At 38.9% G+C, this 13,577-nt stretch overlaps 1 protein-coding gene across 1 annotated transcript in view; it reads left to right on the top strand.

Moving 5' to 3' along the window:
- The window catches only part of egfra (epidermal growth factor receptor a (erythroblastic leukemia viral (v-erb-b) oncogene homolog, avian)), a 62,762-nt gene that overhangs the window by 38,112 nt on the left and 11,073 nt on the right, over positions 1–13,577 (top strand). Inside the window, exons 3-19 of the mRNA XM_047367286.1 lie at positions 43–229; positions 331–462; positions 558–626; positions 863–981; positions 1,312–1,453; positions 2,211–2,327; positions 2,758–2,884; positions 2,960–3,033; positions 3,117–3,204; positions 3,483–3,682; positions 3,790–3,922; positions 4,357–4,447; positions 7,291–7,448; positions 8,191–8,229; positions 11,112–11,256; positions 11,344–11,466; positions 13,013–13,111. Coding sequence (XP_047223242.1) covers positions 43–229; positions 331–462; positions 558–626; positions 863–981; positions 1,312–1,453; positions 2,211–2,327; positions 2,758–2,884; positions 2,960–3,033; positions 3,117–3,204; positions 3,483–3,682; positions 3,790–3,922; positions 4,357–4,447; positions 7,291–7,448; positions 8,191–8,229; positions 11,112–11,256; positions 11,344–11,466; positions 13,013–13,111 — 2,043 coding nt within the window. The remainder of the gene's footprint in view (positions 1–42; positions 230–330; positions 463–557; positions 627–862; positions 982–1,311; positions 1,454–2,210; positions 2,328–2,757; positions 2,885–2,959; positions 3,034–3,116; positions 3,205–3,482; positions 3,683–3,789; positions 3,923–4,356; positions 4,448–7,290; positions 7,449–8,190; positions 8,230–11,111; positions 11,257–11,343; positions 11,467–13,012; positions 13,112–13,577) is intronic.

Here is a 13,577-nt window from a genome sequence, read left to right as displayed (position 1 = left end):
AGGTTAACAACTAGGTTTCGTTTTTCTTTCCCCTCTCCACAGTCAATTGAAGAAGTAAGTGGCTATGTTCTGATTGCCCTCAACACAGCCCCCAGGATTCCTCTGGAGAACCTGCGCATCATTCGAGGTCACTCCCTCTATGAAGGAAAGTTTGCACTTTCAGTGCTTGCCAATATTGATAAAGATACAGGTCAGGGTACCACCGAGCTTCTTCTGACCAGTCTGACAGGTAGATGGAGCCCTAAAATGGTCACATCTTCCATGACACCTTGTTTGAAACTGCACACTTAAACATCTACATTTGGATTTGCATTTCATTTTGGTTTGCAGAAATTCTCAAAGGAGGTGTAAAGTTTGGGAACAACAAACTTTGTAACGTGGAATCGATACAATGGTTTGATATTGTCAATGCTGAAACAAAACCTAGCATGATACTCCCAGTGGCGGGAAACAACCCAACTTGTAAGTACTCTCATTCACAGCACAAGAAAAACCAAATAAAACTGGTCATTTGTCCTTTTTAAAGGTGGGAAGTGACTTCCTTTTCTTCTTTACAGGTCAAAAATGCCACTCAAGCTGTTTCAATGGTTCATGTTGGGCACCTGGTCTAGAAAACTGTCAGACCTGTAAGCTCTTGTCAATGTTTTAATCATTTATCACATAAAAATCCAAAGTAATATACCCATTAAATGGTAAAATGTTGTATTTACAGTTTTACTATTTATGCTTACAAATACTTCATAATTGTTTTTTAGTATTTTAAGCATTTAAGAATGGTCTGTTTTTAAATGATTTTCAAAGAATGAAGAAAATTACTTCATGTAAAAGGTAAACTCACTGTATTTGTACTTGTCATCTCCAGTAACCAAGCTGAACTGTGCACAGCAGTGCTCCAAGAGGTGCAAAGGACCTTCACCAAGCGACTGTTGCAATGAGCATTGTGCAGCAGGATGCACAGGGCCCAGACCCACTGACTGTCTGGTGAGACAAATGCAGAATACAACTAAAGAATACACACTGAATATTTCATATTGTTCTATTAAGTCTGGCTGAGCACTTTATTTAAAACTCGGTCCTCACCAAGCAATCTCTGTTTTTATGATCAGAGATGGTGTTTTTGTTATAATACCAGAGAGACATGTAACTGCTGATTAAATCTTATTTGGCAGGGCCTTGAGTACCAGCGTCTGCACTCCCTCTCTGTGCAGCTTTGAGAATTAAGCCAAGGCTGCAATAGAGGAATGCAGTGTTATCATTAGGAAGGGGCTCTGTTTTGGTCCCAGCGCACTAGATGACTTGTTTGTGCTGCAGGCCTGTCGGGACTTCCAGGATGATGGGGTGTGTAAAGACTCCTGCCCGGGCCTCGTGCGCTATGATCCCAACCTGCACCAGCTGGTCCCTAATCCCCAAGGAAAGTACAACTTTGGGGCCACCTGCGTGAAAAGCTGCCCACGTAAGAATATAGTCAGCAGTTTGTTTTCTTGTTGCAAACAGATCTGTCCATCCATCCATCCATGTAGTGGATAAATATTGGATAAAAATATAACATATAACAAAAATATTACAATAGATAACAGTTTATTGCTGATAGTTATTACTATTGATAACTATTAGTAGAGCTTTTAAGAACCGAAAACTCGTACTTGTACTATGTAAGATTTAAATTTTCTCAGAATTTTACTTCAGGTTTCTATTAGTTGTCACCATAGTCTTAAGAAATGGGCAAAGAAATTAAATTCTGCACCTGTTTAACAAAACAAACAAGTTTGCATCTATGCAGACAGGGACAGATAGTGAAAATATAATTAGTTGGGCTGTATCTATAATGCACATCCTGCATGTTAACAGATGTTTTGCATGTGCTCCTATACTAAACATTTACTCAGGTTGTCTTTCAGGGTTGTCAGACATAGAATTGTGAGCTTGTTCAAGTTTAATAATAAACTACAGAAACAGGGAAAAAAATTATTGAGTTTCAGGGTGTGTTAATGCAACATCCTGTCTTTTAGAAGTTTAACTACATGTAGTACTCAGTCCATGTGAGTTACTACCTCCAGCCATACTAATTGCATAACTGACACAAGCTGCTCCTCAAAATTTATCGAAAAAGATTCTAATGTTTTCTGTCTGTTCCTTAAAAAGATGCAACTGTACCTGATGAATGTGATACAGCCTTGACCTGAACATCTTCTACTTTTCAATCTGTCCAGATAATTATGTTGTGACTGATCATGGTGCGTGTGTGCGGTCATGCAGCGGTAACACCTATGAAGTGGACGAGGGAGGAATCAGGAAGTGTGCAAAGTGCGACGGACTGTGCCCAAAAGGTTGGAGGTTGAGCTTTTTCTGAAATTAAACAGCATTGACTGAATTGTTGGTACTAATTCTTAAAAAAACACATATTCCTTAGAGTTTTTTTTACTGGTCTATTTTCTAATTATTACCAGATTGATGTTTTAATTTTTTCAGCTAAAGATAACTTGTAAAATAAAGTAATCAGATGTAATTTTAAGTAATTAAAGACTTTAACTGTCTTAAATCAGAGATATGACCAAAACAGAAACTAAAACCTGACATATTTGTATTTTTAAGCCCAAAACATATAGACTGGTGCCAATGTATTTTTTTTTGGTTTTGGCATGGATCTCTGCCAACTGACATCTCAGCTTAGCCAGTTTGTCCTCAGATTTAGCCATTTAGTATATACCTAAATAACTCCACTTTTAGCACATTGTTTGCTTTCTTAAATGTTTACAGTGTGTAATGGACTTGGAGCAGGAGAGCTGACTCACACCTTGTCTATCAATGCTACCAACATTGGTTCCTTTAAGAACTGCACCAAAATCAGTGGCGACATTACCATCATTCACACATCAATTCATGGGTAAGTGTTGACTGTGTCATTTGATCTTAACATCTATTCTGATTATCATTTTAATGTGTTTTGTTGTTTTTTAAGGGATCCGTATACCAATACACCAAAGATGGAGCCAGCCCAACTGGATGTATTTAAAACAGTTAAGGAAATTACGGGTAAGATTAAGACATGACTAATGCATGAAACACTTGGTGCACCTTCAACACCTCTACAATAAACAAATCATATGTTGCTTCAGGACATCTGTGGATTCAAACATGGCCAGAGAGCATGAGCTCACTCAGTCCTTTTGAGAATCTAGAAATCATTCGAGGAAGAACAAAACGGTATGTTCGTTATAAAGACTCCATAAATTCCCCACTGTGTGATCAAGATGGTCAAATAAGCTTTTTAAAGCAGTCTGTTTCAATTATTGGTCAGTCAAGTGATAATAAGACCTTGCCTCCTTTTCCTGTGGGTTAAAGTTTAATTTATCAGAGGCTTCTTCACCTCTAAAACTATAATCTTAAAGGATAAGCACTTGGAATTTCATTAAATAAATAAAAAAATGGTCTAAGGCTATCATTTTCATTTTGTTGTTTTGTCCCACTTATACTTCGGGTAGTGGTATCCGCACTGTGGTTGTGACGAAGCTCAATATCGACTACCTCGGCCTTCGGTCACTAAAAGAGATCAGCGATGGAGAGGTTGTCATCATCAAAAATCAGAACCTCTGCTACACAGAGCAGAGCCACTGGAACAGGTTCTTCAAATCAAAAGCCCAGACTGCAACAGTCAGTGAAAACACAAATGCTACCACTTGTGGTGAGATCTCTGCTGTTTTTCTAACATTTTGCTTTGCAACAGACAAGCAATTTTCAAAATGAGGACAATTGTGAAGAACTCTGCTTAAAATTCTACATTGGTTTTAGCCCTGAGGAAAAAGACGTGTGACAGGAAGTGCACAGTGGATGGCTGCTGGGGCCCAGGCCCGGACATGTGTTTTGCCTGCCGTGACTACAGCCGTGGCGAGAGCTGTGTTGACTCCTGCAACATCCTGGAGGGGTAAGGGAGGAATCTGGGCTTGATTCCTTTTTAAGCATTGAAATGTGCTGTCCTTTATTTCAGACAAATAAACAATCTGGAACATCAGTGCTAGATAGTTTACTTCTTCAAAGTCTATTTTCATACCATGAGTATTTCCAGACTATGTGATTAGATAAATTAGAGGATTATTGAAAAAAAGCTGAAGATCCAGGGTATTTTTGAAGTTAAATCTCCAGAAGATGTAAGACAAACATTGTTGGAAAAATGGCACATGCACTCACCTCTGTTTATCTTTGAAGATATTTGTCAAACATTGAATCTTGACATGCTTACAGTTTAACTTGGCCCTCCAAAAAGCGGATCAAATTAAACTGTTTGAAATGAAGCTGCCCTACAGCAACAGGTTTGTTCTAGTTTTTTTGTTTTGATTTGTTTTTTTTGTTTTTTTGCAGAAATCCACGGGAGGCAGTCATGAATAAAACCTGCATGGAGTGTGACCCCGAGTGTCTACGCATGAACGGGACTGCAACCTGCCGGGCGCCGGTACGTGTGTCGTCTTCAGTCAAAGAAAAGACGCTCGACATCATGCTTAGCACATTTAGGGACATAATTGATGAACATCTTAACATTAACACTGCATCAAATCCCTTCCAGAAGTGCCAGCGATTTCTCCATCAGCAGCAGCTTTAGCAGATCATACTGCAGGGCAGCCACAAGACATATTATGTTTGAAGGAGGGGTGTGACTGTAAGATAAAGTTGGCTAATTGTTTGCTTTTTTAATGTGCATAATCCTGTCTTTCCATTAAAACAAGTTAAGGCCTAAACTTCTTTAAACATAACAAGGGGAATGTAGGGCATCATTATCAACGACAGAAATGCTGACTGAGTAAAGATGCTTGCTTATGGTATTAAAATGTTAAGATGCTAGACTTATGTGCAGAAGATAAACACAGTGCCTTGCAAAATTATCTACACCACTTGAATTTTCTCACATTTTCTCACATTACAGCCAAAACCTCAAATGTATTTTACTGGGATTTTGTTTGCTGGAGCAAAAGAAAAGTGGTTCATTAATTGTAAACTGGAAGGAAAATTAAAGTATTTTTCTACCAGCTATGCTCATCTAGAGACTTCAAATTTTGGCCTTAGCATCAGTAAACATAAATTTCGGAGTCTTGCCAGGGATTCTCATTCTCTGCTCTTTGACTGGGCTATTCTAACACTAAAAATATTTTGTTCTAAACCAGAACAAAACAACAGTCTCAGACTCCATTCCAAATCTGGACCCAGAGAGTGTTTTGTCTGGACCACAAAGCATTCTCATTTACTATGTAGATATACACTCAACGGCCACTTTAGTAGGTACACCTTGCTAGTACCGGGTTGGACCCGCTTTTGCCTTCAGAACTGCCTTAGACTGGCATAGATTCAACAAGGTACTGGAAACATTCCTCAGAGAGTCTGGTCCATATTGACATGATAGCATCACACAGATGCTGCAGATTTGTCAGCTGCACATCCATGATGCGAATCTCCCGTTCCACCACATCCCAAAGGTGCTCTACTGGATTTAGATCTAGTGACTTTAGAGGCCATTTGAATTCATTGAACTCATTGTCATGTTCAAGAAACCAGTCTGAGATGATTCGTGCTTTATGACATGGCGCGTCATCCTGCTGGAAGGAACCATCAGAAGATGGGTACACTGCTCATAAAGGGATGGACATGGTCAGCAACAATACTCAGGTAGGCTGTGGCATTGACATGATGCTCAGTTGGTACTAAGGGGCCCAAATTGTGCCAAGAAAATATCCCCCCACACTATTACACCAATTCTGACCCTACCATCCGAATGTCGCAGCAGAAATCGAGACTCATCAGACCAGGCAACGTTTTTCCAATCTTCTATTGTCCAATTTTGGTGAGCCTGTGTGAATTGTAGCCTCAGTTTCCTGTTCTAAGCTGACAGGAGTGGCACCCGGTGTGGTCTTCTGCTGTTGTAGCCCACCCGCCTCAAGGTTCAACGTGTTATGCGTTCAGAGATGCTCTTCATCATGCCTTGGTTGTAACAAGTGGTTATTTGAGTTACTGTTGCCTTTCTGTTAGCTTGAACCAGTCTGGCCATTCTCCTCTGACCTCTGGCATCAACAAAGCATTTACGCCCACAGAACCGCCGCTCACTGGATATTTTCTCTTTTTCGGACCATTCTCTGTAAACCCTAGAGATGGTAGTGTGTGAAAATCCCAGTATATCAGCAGTTTCTGAAATACTCAGACCAGCCCATCTGGCACCAACAACCATGCCACATTCAAAGTCACTTAATTCACCTTTCTTACCCATTCTGATGCTCGGTTTGAACTGCAGTAGATCATCTTGACCTTGTTTACATGCCTAAATGCACTGAGTTGCTGACATGTGATTGGCTGATTAGAAACTTGCGTTAACGAGCAGGTGGACAGGTGTACCTAATAAAGTGGCCGGTGAGTGTACATATTTTATTCCTGCCGCGTCTGAATTTTGGACAGGCGCGATGGGCAGCTATGTGGATCAATGACATTCTCGTCCACACTCCAAGCCAGCTGGTGGCTGGCACATCGTTGTATGCCAACCGCCAGAAAACAACAAATATGATAGTGTTATACCAAGGCGTACAGACCCAGCTCGACTGTCATTCACAGTGTGTTTAAAATTGGTACTTAAATTGGATTGCACTTCATTAGTAGTTAAAAAAAAAAATCTTTAGTGTTAATTAAATGTTAAATAAAGATTAAAGAAATATTTGTGTCAGTTGATTTAAAATGTTCTGACCCAAAGTGTTTTGATGATGGAGGTAGTGGACCTCCTGCTATTTTAGTTGGGGACCCCTGTTCTAAACCATTCCATTATGGCCCTGTCTGTATACCTGGTGTTGTTTACCTGCTGCAGCCGCTAACTGGTTTTCCTCCAAGATTGTTCTGTATTAATCCCACTCCATCTTCCTATAACCTCAGGCCAACTTCCCCGTCCCTGCTGATAAAAAAAGCACCCCAACAGCATGATGCTGCCCACATTATTTCTCATATCACTGAATTTTCAGTTAGGGGTATCAGAGTGAAAGTGGGTGAATGCAAATGCATGCCACACCTTTCAGATTTTTATTCAGAAAAAAGAAAATCAAACCATGTATTTTCCATCAAGGTGTATGAATTTTGCAAGACACTGTATGAGAACAGTGTAAATCATTTTTAGTTTATATTCCTTGACATTTTCCACCTTTTTTAGGAAGATAGATGCAGCCTTCTTTGAGGAATTATTACTGCTGGATGTGACGTCATGGGTAATATTTACAACCATTGTCATTAGAGTTGTAAACATTAAAAATATTTTATTTTTTTCTCTTCCAGGGTCCCGGAAACTGTACAAAGTGTGCCAACTATCAGGATGGGCTGTTCTGTGTGTCTCGTTGTCCCCAAGGTGTGCCAGGAGAGGATGACACCCTGGTGTGGAAATACGCAGATGAGAAAAGAGTGTGCCAACTGTGCCACAAGAACTGCACAAAGGGGTAAACATGGTTGAGAACAGAGAACTGAACAGAACATTAAGTTTATGAGTTGCAAATATTTGTTTGCTGTTACAATGACGAGCGTCTGAAAGGTTTCAGCTACGTTTACAGAAGCAGGAGATTGTATTGGAGACGAAGCAAGAAAACCAGACGAGTATGTTGGTCTGTTTTTCCATCTATTCTTGCTGTCCTCATTCGATGTCTCCATTGGTTTCCCTTCTTTTTCATTTTATTTATTTATTCTCTCTGGCGGTAGTATTTAATTTCAGTGGTTTGTATTCCATTGTGGAGCAAAACATTACCAATACAAATCCAACCTGAGAGCGGGCCAAATATTCCCTGTGATATACAGTCAACACTGATCCTTGGTGGTTGGAAAGAAAATGGTTCTGCAGACCTTCAAACCACTGAGAGCAGTATTGTTCCTTGGCCTTCTGTGTGTGTCGTGGAGAAAGAAGAATTTGATGCAGATTTCTAAAACATTTCAATAGTTTGGATGCGGAAATAAATAGTTCCCAGCCGACCTGTATGAATGATGAATCCATTCAGAATATTTAGTCTGAGCTGAATATTTTTACTGGCAGAAGTAAAGAAGATAAAGAAGCGTAGCAGCAGTGATTGGTTATTGATGGTTACTGACTGCAAAGCCCGGTTTAGCTTTACATCGCTTCAAGTTGATGTGTTGATGGACTATGTTTTAATTTATTTATTCATTCATTCATTTGCGTTTATTTGGTTTCAGGTGCACGGGACCAGGTCCTGAAGGTTGCCAAGATGAAAGGTGAGTGTAAAATTTACACGTCCTTGAGCGGTTCACAGTTTTGAAGGTTACTTCATAAATGTCACGTAAAACAAATTGAAATTGAAAATAAACAAATTTAATTAAACGGAACCTGATTTCTGAGGGGGCAAAAGTGTTTGAATCCTTTTAGCCAGAATAAGAGTTAGGTGTTTTCAATCAAAAGAACTAGGTTCCTACAGTCTGTGAAAGTATGGAAAAAATACTGAATTTGATTTTATATTAGGAAAATGTTGTATCTTTCCTTCCATCTACTTTCCTCATGTACTTCTATCCCTCTCCCCAACATCCCTTTTGGTCTTCCTTCTTTTCTTTTTTTCTCATATTCTTTCATTATTCTTTTTGTCCTTCTGTTGTTCCTTTCTTGTGTCCATCCTTCAATCCTTGTCCTTCTTTCCTTTCTTCCACCATTTCTCCTTTGTGTCCATTCCATTTTTGAGTATTTAATTCCTTCCATCCCTTCTTTACACTTGTTCTTCTTTCCTTCCTTACTTTCTTACTTTTGCTTCTTTACTCCCTTTGTTGTATTTGTCTACTTTATTTCCTTCCTTCTTTCCATCATTGGTCCTTTTATTTCTTCTTTGTGTCCTTCATTGTTTTGTTGGGTAATTCCTTTCATCCCCATTTCCTCATGTTCTTTCTTCCTTCCTTGTGTCCTCCCTTCTTTTATTCATCCCCTATGTTCTACCTTGCCCTTTTTTTACATTCTACATTCCTTGTGTAATTTGTCATTCTTCGTGTCCTTCCTTCCTTCCTTCCTTCTGTCCTTCCTTTCTTCCTTCTGTCCTTCTTTCCTTCTTTTGCTTCCTGTCTTCCTCCCCTCCATCCTTCCTTCCTTCCTTCCTCCCTTCTTCACTTCCTCTATTCCTCTCTTCTTCCTTCCGTCGGTCCATCTGACCCACACCCCCACCAACCCACCCACGTCTACCATGACTTCAGAACTTTTGTATTTTATATAAAATGAACCAAAGAACGGAGAACTCTCAGAAACTGGGTTTTGAAAGATTTGTTCATGAAAATTGTTGAGAAACTTTGATAGAATGACAAACATTTGTTAGTCACCAAATTGTATTTATTAAAACTTGAATTCCAAAACAAAGTTGGTTGATTTGTAAGCAGATCTCTGAAGACCACCAAAACAGATGTAGTCGATCCTCATCAGGCTGGGAAATGTTACTAATTTATCTCTGGGATCTGTTTGAACTCCAGCAATCCGCAGTCAGACAAATTGTGTATAAATGTGGGGAAATTCAAGACCATTGTTACTGACCAGAACTGGTTGACCAACAACTATTGGTCATGTCATGAAGAAACCCAGTATAACTTCTAAGAAACCGAGCAGTCCTTTCCCACATTGGCTAAGGTTTTAGGGCGTCATCACAAAAACACTAAACAACAATGGTGTTCATGGAAAAACTGCATGGAAAAAGGTGCTACTTGCCAAAAACTCAAGCCTTGCTACCTTTGTGCAGATTGTCACAGGAACTGTGCACAGGCTTTTGAACATGAGTTTGATATAGTTTTGAGATGCAGCAGGAAAACCCTAGGTACACAATCCATGCCACTCAAGATCTCCAAAAATTAAGCTTTTGTGGTGATTGAGTCAAAGCTGTGATTCCAAGCCAAATGAAATACTATAAAAACACAGGAGCAGAGCAATTTGTAGAAGTAAAAACAAGTACAATCCAGAGTCAAAGCTGCTCTGTACAAAGGAATAAGCAAAAACATAACAGATTAGAAGGTGGTGATAAAAGAAACACGAGGCACAGTTACAGCTGAGAAATAGTGCATGTACTTTTACTTTTGCTACTTTCAGACGATTTAGTTCTTGTTCATTAATTTAATACGCTGCCTTATTTTCCTCCATGGCAAAGATGTGTTAAAGGCCTTAACATATTTTATTTTTTATTATAGCATTATAAACTCAAACTGAAAATTTCAGAAAATCAAAATCTTTGTTTTGTCTTCAGCTCACTACACAGGTTTCCTATTAGATTTAGGTCTCAGGACTGAGATGGCCGTGAAGGAAGATTGACTTTGTGTCCGGTGAACATTTTTCTATGTGGATTTTCCCTTTTCTTTTGGCTCAGGAATGACAACTATCAGTGTCCTGACAGAGGTCAATAGATTTAATTTAAAATCTGATATTGCAAAGAGTCTATGGTGCTATGCACTTCTCAAGGCGTTTAAAAAGAAACGGGCCCACAGCTTCACACATGCTCCACCATGCTTAACAGTATGCATGAGGTGACTTTGCTCGTACTCTTCCTTTGCTATACATCAGATGGGTAGCATTTAGATAATGTCTAATGGGGACACTTGGTGACTCCAAGATGCCACTCATTGCTGCAGTACCATTCCTTCTCATCATGCTCACTGTGTGTGATGGCCTTATGGGTCGTTAACCAGGCAAGCGGCCAGTGGCTAAAAGAAATTGGCATCTGTGTCACATCCTACTCAAATCCCAAAGAAACTAACAAATAACTAATAAGAAGTTCCTAGAAACTCTGAACTGTGAAAATTAAGTTTAAATGAAGAAAATGCTTCAGTTGCATTTGTAGTAATTGCGCCCAGATATAGCAATATTCTTTAATTAACATGGGGTTTTTCTTCACTCAATAAATTCACTAAAATTAAAGGTTGTATTTTACAAACACAATTAATATGACATTATTATATTGCGGTAAAAGATTACTTTATTTTAAGGTTCTCTTTACCAGGACTGCCAATTAATCTGTCACCATCTGTATAAAATATATATATTTGCTTATCTACTTTTTCTACTCTCTTGTATCTCTTCATGTAGTATGTTAGGGTTCTTTATATTTATATACTTAAATCAGTTTTTTTTTCATATCTGAAAGGCCCTCAGGTCTCTCCATGATTGCAGCCGGGGTTGTTGGTGGACTGCTGGTTGTTCTGATCACCGGCATCTCTGTCTTCGTGCTGCTCCGCCGCCGCCACATCAAGAGGAAGAGGACGATGCGCAGACTGCTTCAAGAGAGGGAGGTAAGGAGAGACCGCTAAAGCTTAAAACACAAACTTGCAATTTTTTATTTGAACAGATTTTTACAGGTTTCCTCTCCCTCTATGCAGCTGGTTGAACCTCTCACTCCGAGTGGACAGGCACCAAACCAAGCTCTGCTGCGGATACTGAAGGAACCAGAGTTTAAGAAAATTAAAGTGCTGGGATCAGGAGCTTTTGGTACAGTTTACAAGGTAATTACAGGTTTAGCTTTCATAATACCCTGTTGTAAAATAGAAACTCCAATGCTGAGCAGTTTTGAAACTATAGCTGAATAATGCTGAGTTTTCGCAGATCTACATGTGTTTTCAATTTTTCAATTACAACACATTTTGACCTTGCCACATCATGCATACTGACTTCACTGTTGCTGTCTGAGCTGTTGCTGTAATCACATTTGGGGATTTGTATTTAGGACACAAAAATGTACCCTTTGGGCTATCTGTTTATTTCGATCTTTAATTAAGAGGTAAATCATCAAATAGAGAACAGATAACTCAAACACTTTTTGAAACTGTGGATTTATTTGTTAATAGGTCTGATTGACATGTGTATATTAAAGTAGAATATCATCTAAAAGTTAATTTACTTTAGTAATTTCAATTAAAAAGGACACTTGTATAAAGTGTGGATTCTTTATCAACAAAGTGATATTTCAAGGTTTTGTTTCTGATGATTTTGACAATTATGGTTTACAGCTTAGGAGAACTCAAAACTCAGAATGTACGAATATTGCAAAAGTGTGTCTATGTCCTGTACAGTATATGCAATCAGTACTTGGTTAGGTCTCCTTTTGAATCAATTATTGTATCAATGCAGCATGGCATGGAGGCTCTCAGCCTGTGGCCCTGCTGAGGTTTTAAGGGAGCTCAGGTTGCTTTAATAGTGGTCTTCAACTCATCTGCATTATTGGGTTTTGTATCTCTCATCTTCCTCTTTGAAATACCTCAAGTTTTCTCTGCTGAGGTATATTTAGGTGAGTTTGGTGGCCAGTCAGGCACAGTGATGTCTTGGTAATTAAAGTGGGTATTGGTACTTTTGGTAATAAAGGCCGTTGCAAAAACCTGCTTGAAAATGAAATCTGTATCTTCTTAAAGCTTCTCAGCTGAGGGAAGCATCAGGTGCTCTAAAATGTTCTGGTAGATGGCGGTGCTGACTTTGGACCTGATAAAACACATTGGATCAACACCAGCAGATAGTACAGATCCCCAAATCATCACGAACTCTGTTTGTACCTTTTCCTTCCACTCAACTTTCTATAAATGTGCTTAAATCCAGCCCTATGTGAACAGCCCGCTTCTTTGACACTGAGCTTTTGTGTATTCCTCTCCTTGAAGAGAGTGTCAGTGATGGTCTGTTGGAAAGCTGTGAAGTGAGCAGTCTTTCCTTTAATTGTGTGGGCAATAACCTAACATTTCAGGATTAAAACTTCATTTTCTTTTGGTCTTATGGATCATTTTGTGTGTTATAAATCTCTATAATATGACTTTCACTTCTTGAATGGAATCACTTAAATAAATACATTTTTCAACGATATTCTACTTTTTAAAGATGTAAGTGAATAGTTGTCAGTTGTTTTGATTAAAAGTACATTTTAGGATGGGAAAGCTTCCAAAAAGCATATACATACAAATATTTATAATCAGTTTGTACATTGTGTAATATTTATGTGTCTGCTTATGTGATATATTGACACTTCAAGTATAAAAAAATGACAAAAAAAACATTGGGTCCTTGCAGGGTCTTTGGGTCCCAGAAGGAGAGGATGTGAAGATTCCAGTGGCTATCAAGGTTCTAAGAGAGGCCACATCACCCAAAGCAAACCAAGAGATCTTGGATGTAGGTTTTCTGATTTGTTTTTGTAAAATTCCGGTCTTCAAGCTTAACATAAGAAACATTCATTAAATGTGGTCTTGTCCCAGTCCATTTTGGTTGAATGTGAGCTTTCAGTTGGAAATGAAAGTGAAGCAAAATATCAAAATGTTTGAATTTCACTAAAAAAAAGTATTGGCAGCGGTTTTAATGTGTTGCACGAAGTTGCTGTCAGCTGCTTGCTGGATGAACTACAATTTATCCTGGAATTTACAGCACATCCAGCCTTCTCTAAAATTAGCGAGGGCTTGTTTTCTTGGCAATAACAAATGTTTATCACATTACACATGGACTCACACTCACACACACTCTCTTGTGGAGTTATGGGAAGTGGGATTAATTCATTGGAGAGCCATGTGTAGGCGTTGATATGTAATTACAAAGCGGAGGTGCTAGGGAAACAAACGCAACTCTGAAGCTGCAGTCTGTTCTG

This window comes from Girardinichthys multiradiatus, chromosome 6 (genome assembly GCF_021462225.1).
Source record: "Girardinichthys multiradiatus isolate DD_20200921_A chromosome 6, DD_fGirMul_XY1, whole genome shotgun sequence".
NCBI classification, from domain to species: Eukaryota; Metazoa; Chordata; class Actinopteri; order Cyprinodontiformes; family Goodeidae; genus Girardinichthys; species Girardinichthys multiradiatus.
This window is presented reverse-complemented; position numbering and strand designations above follow the sequence as displayed.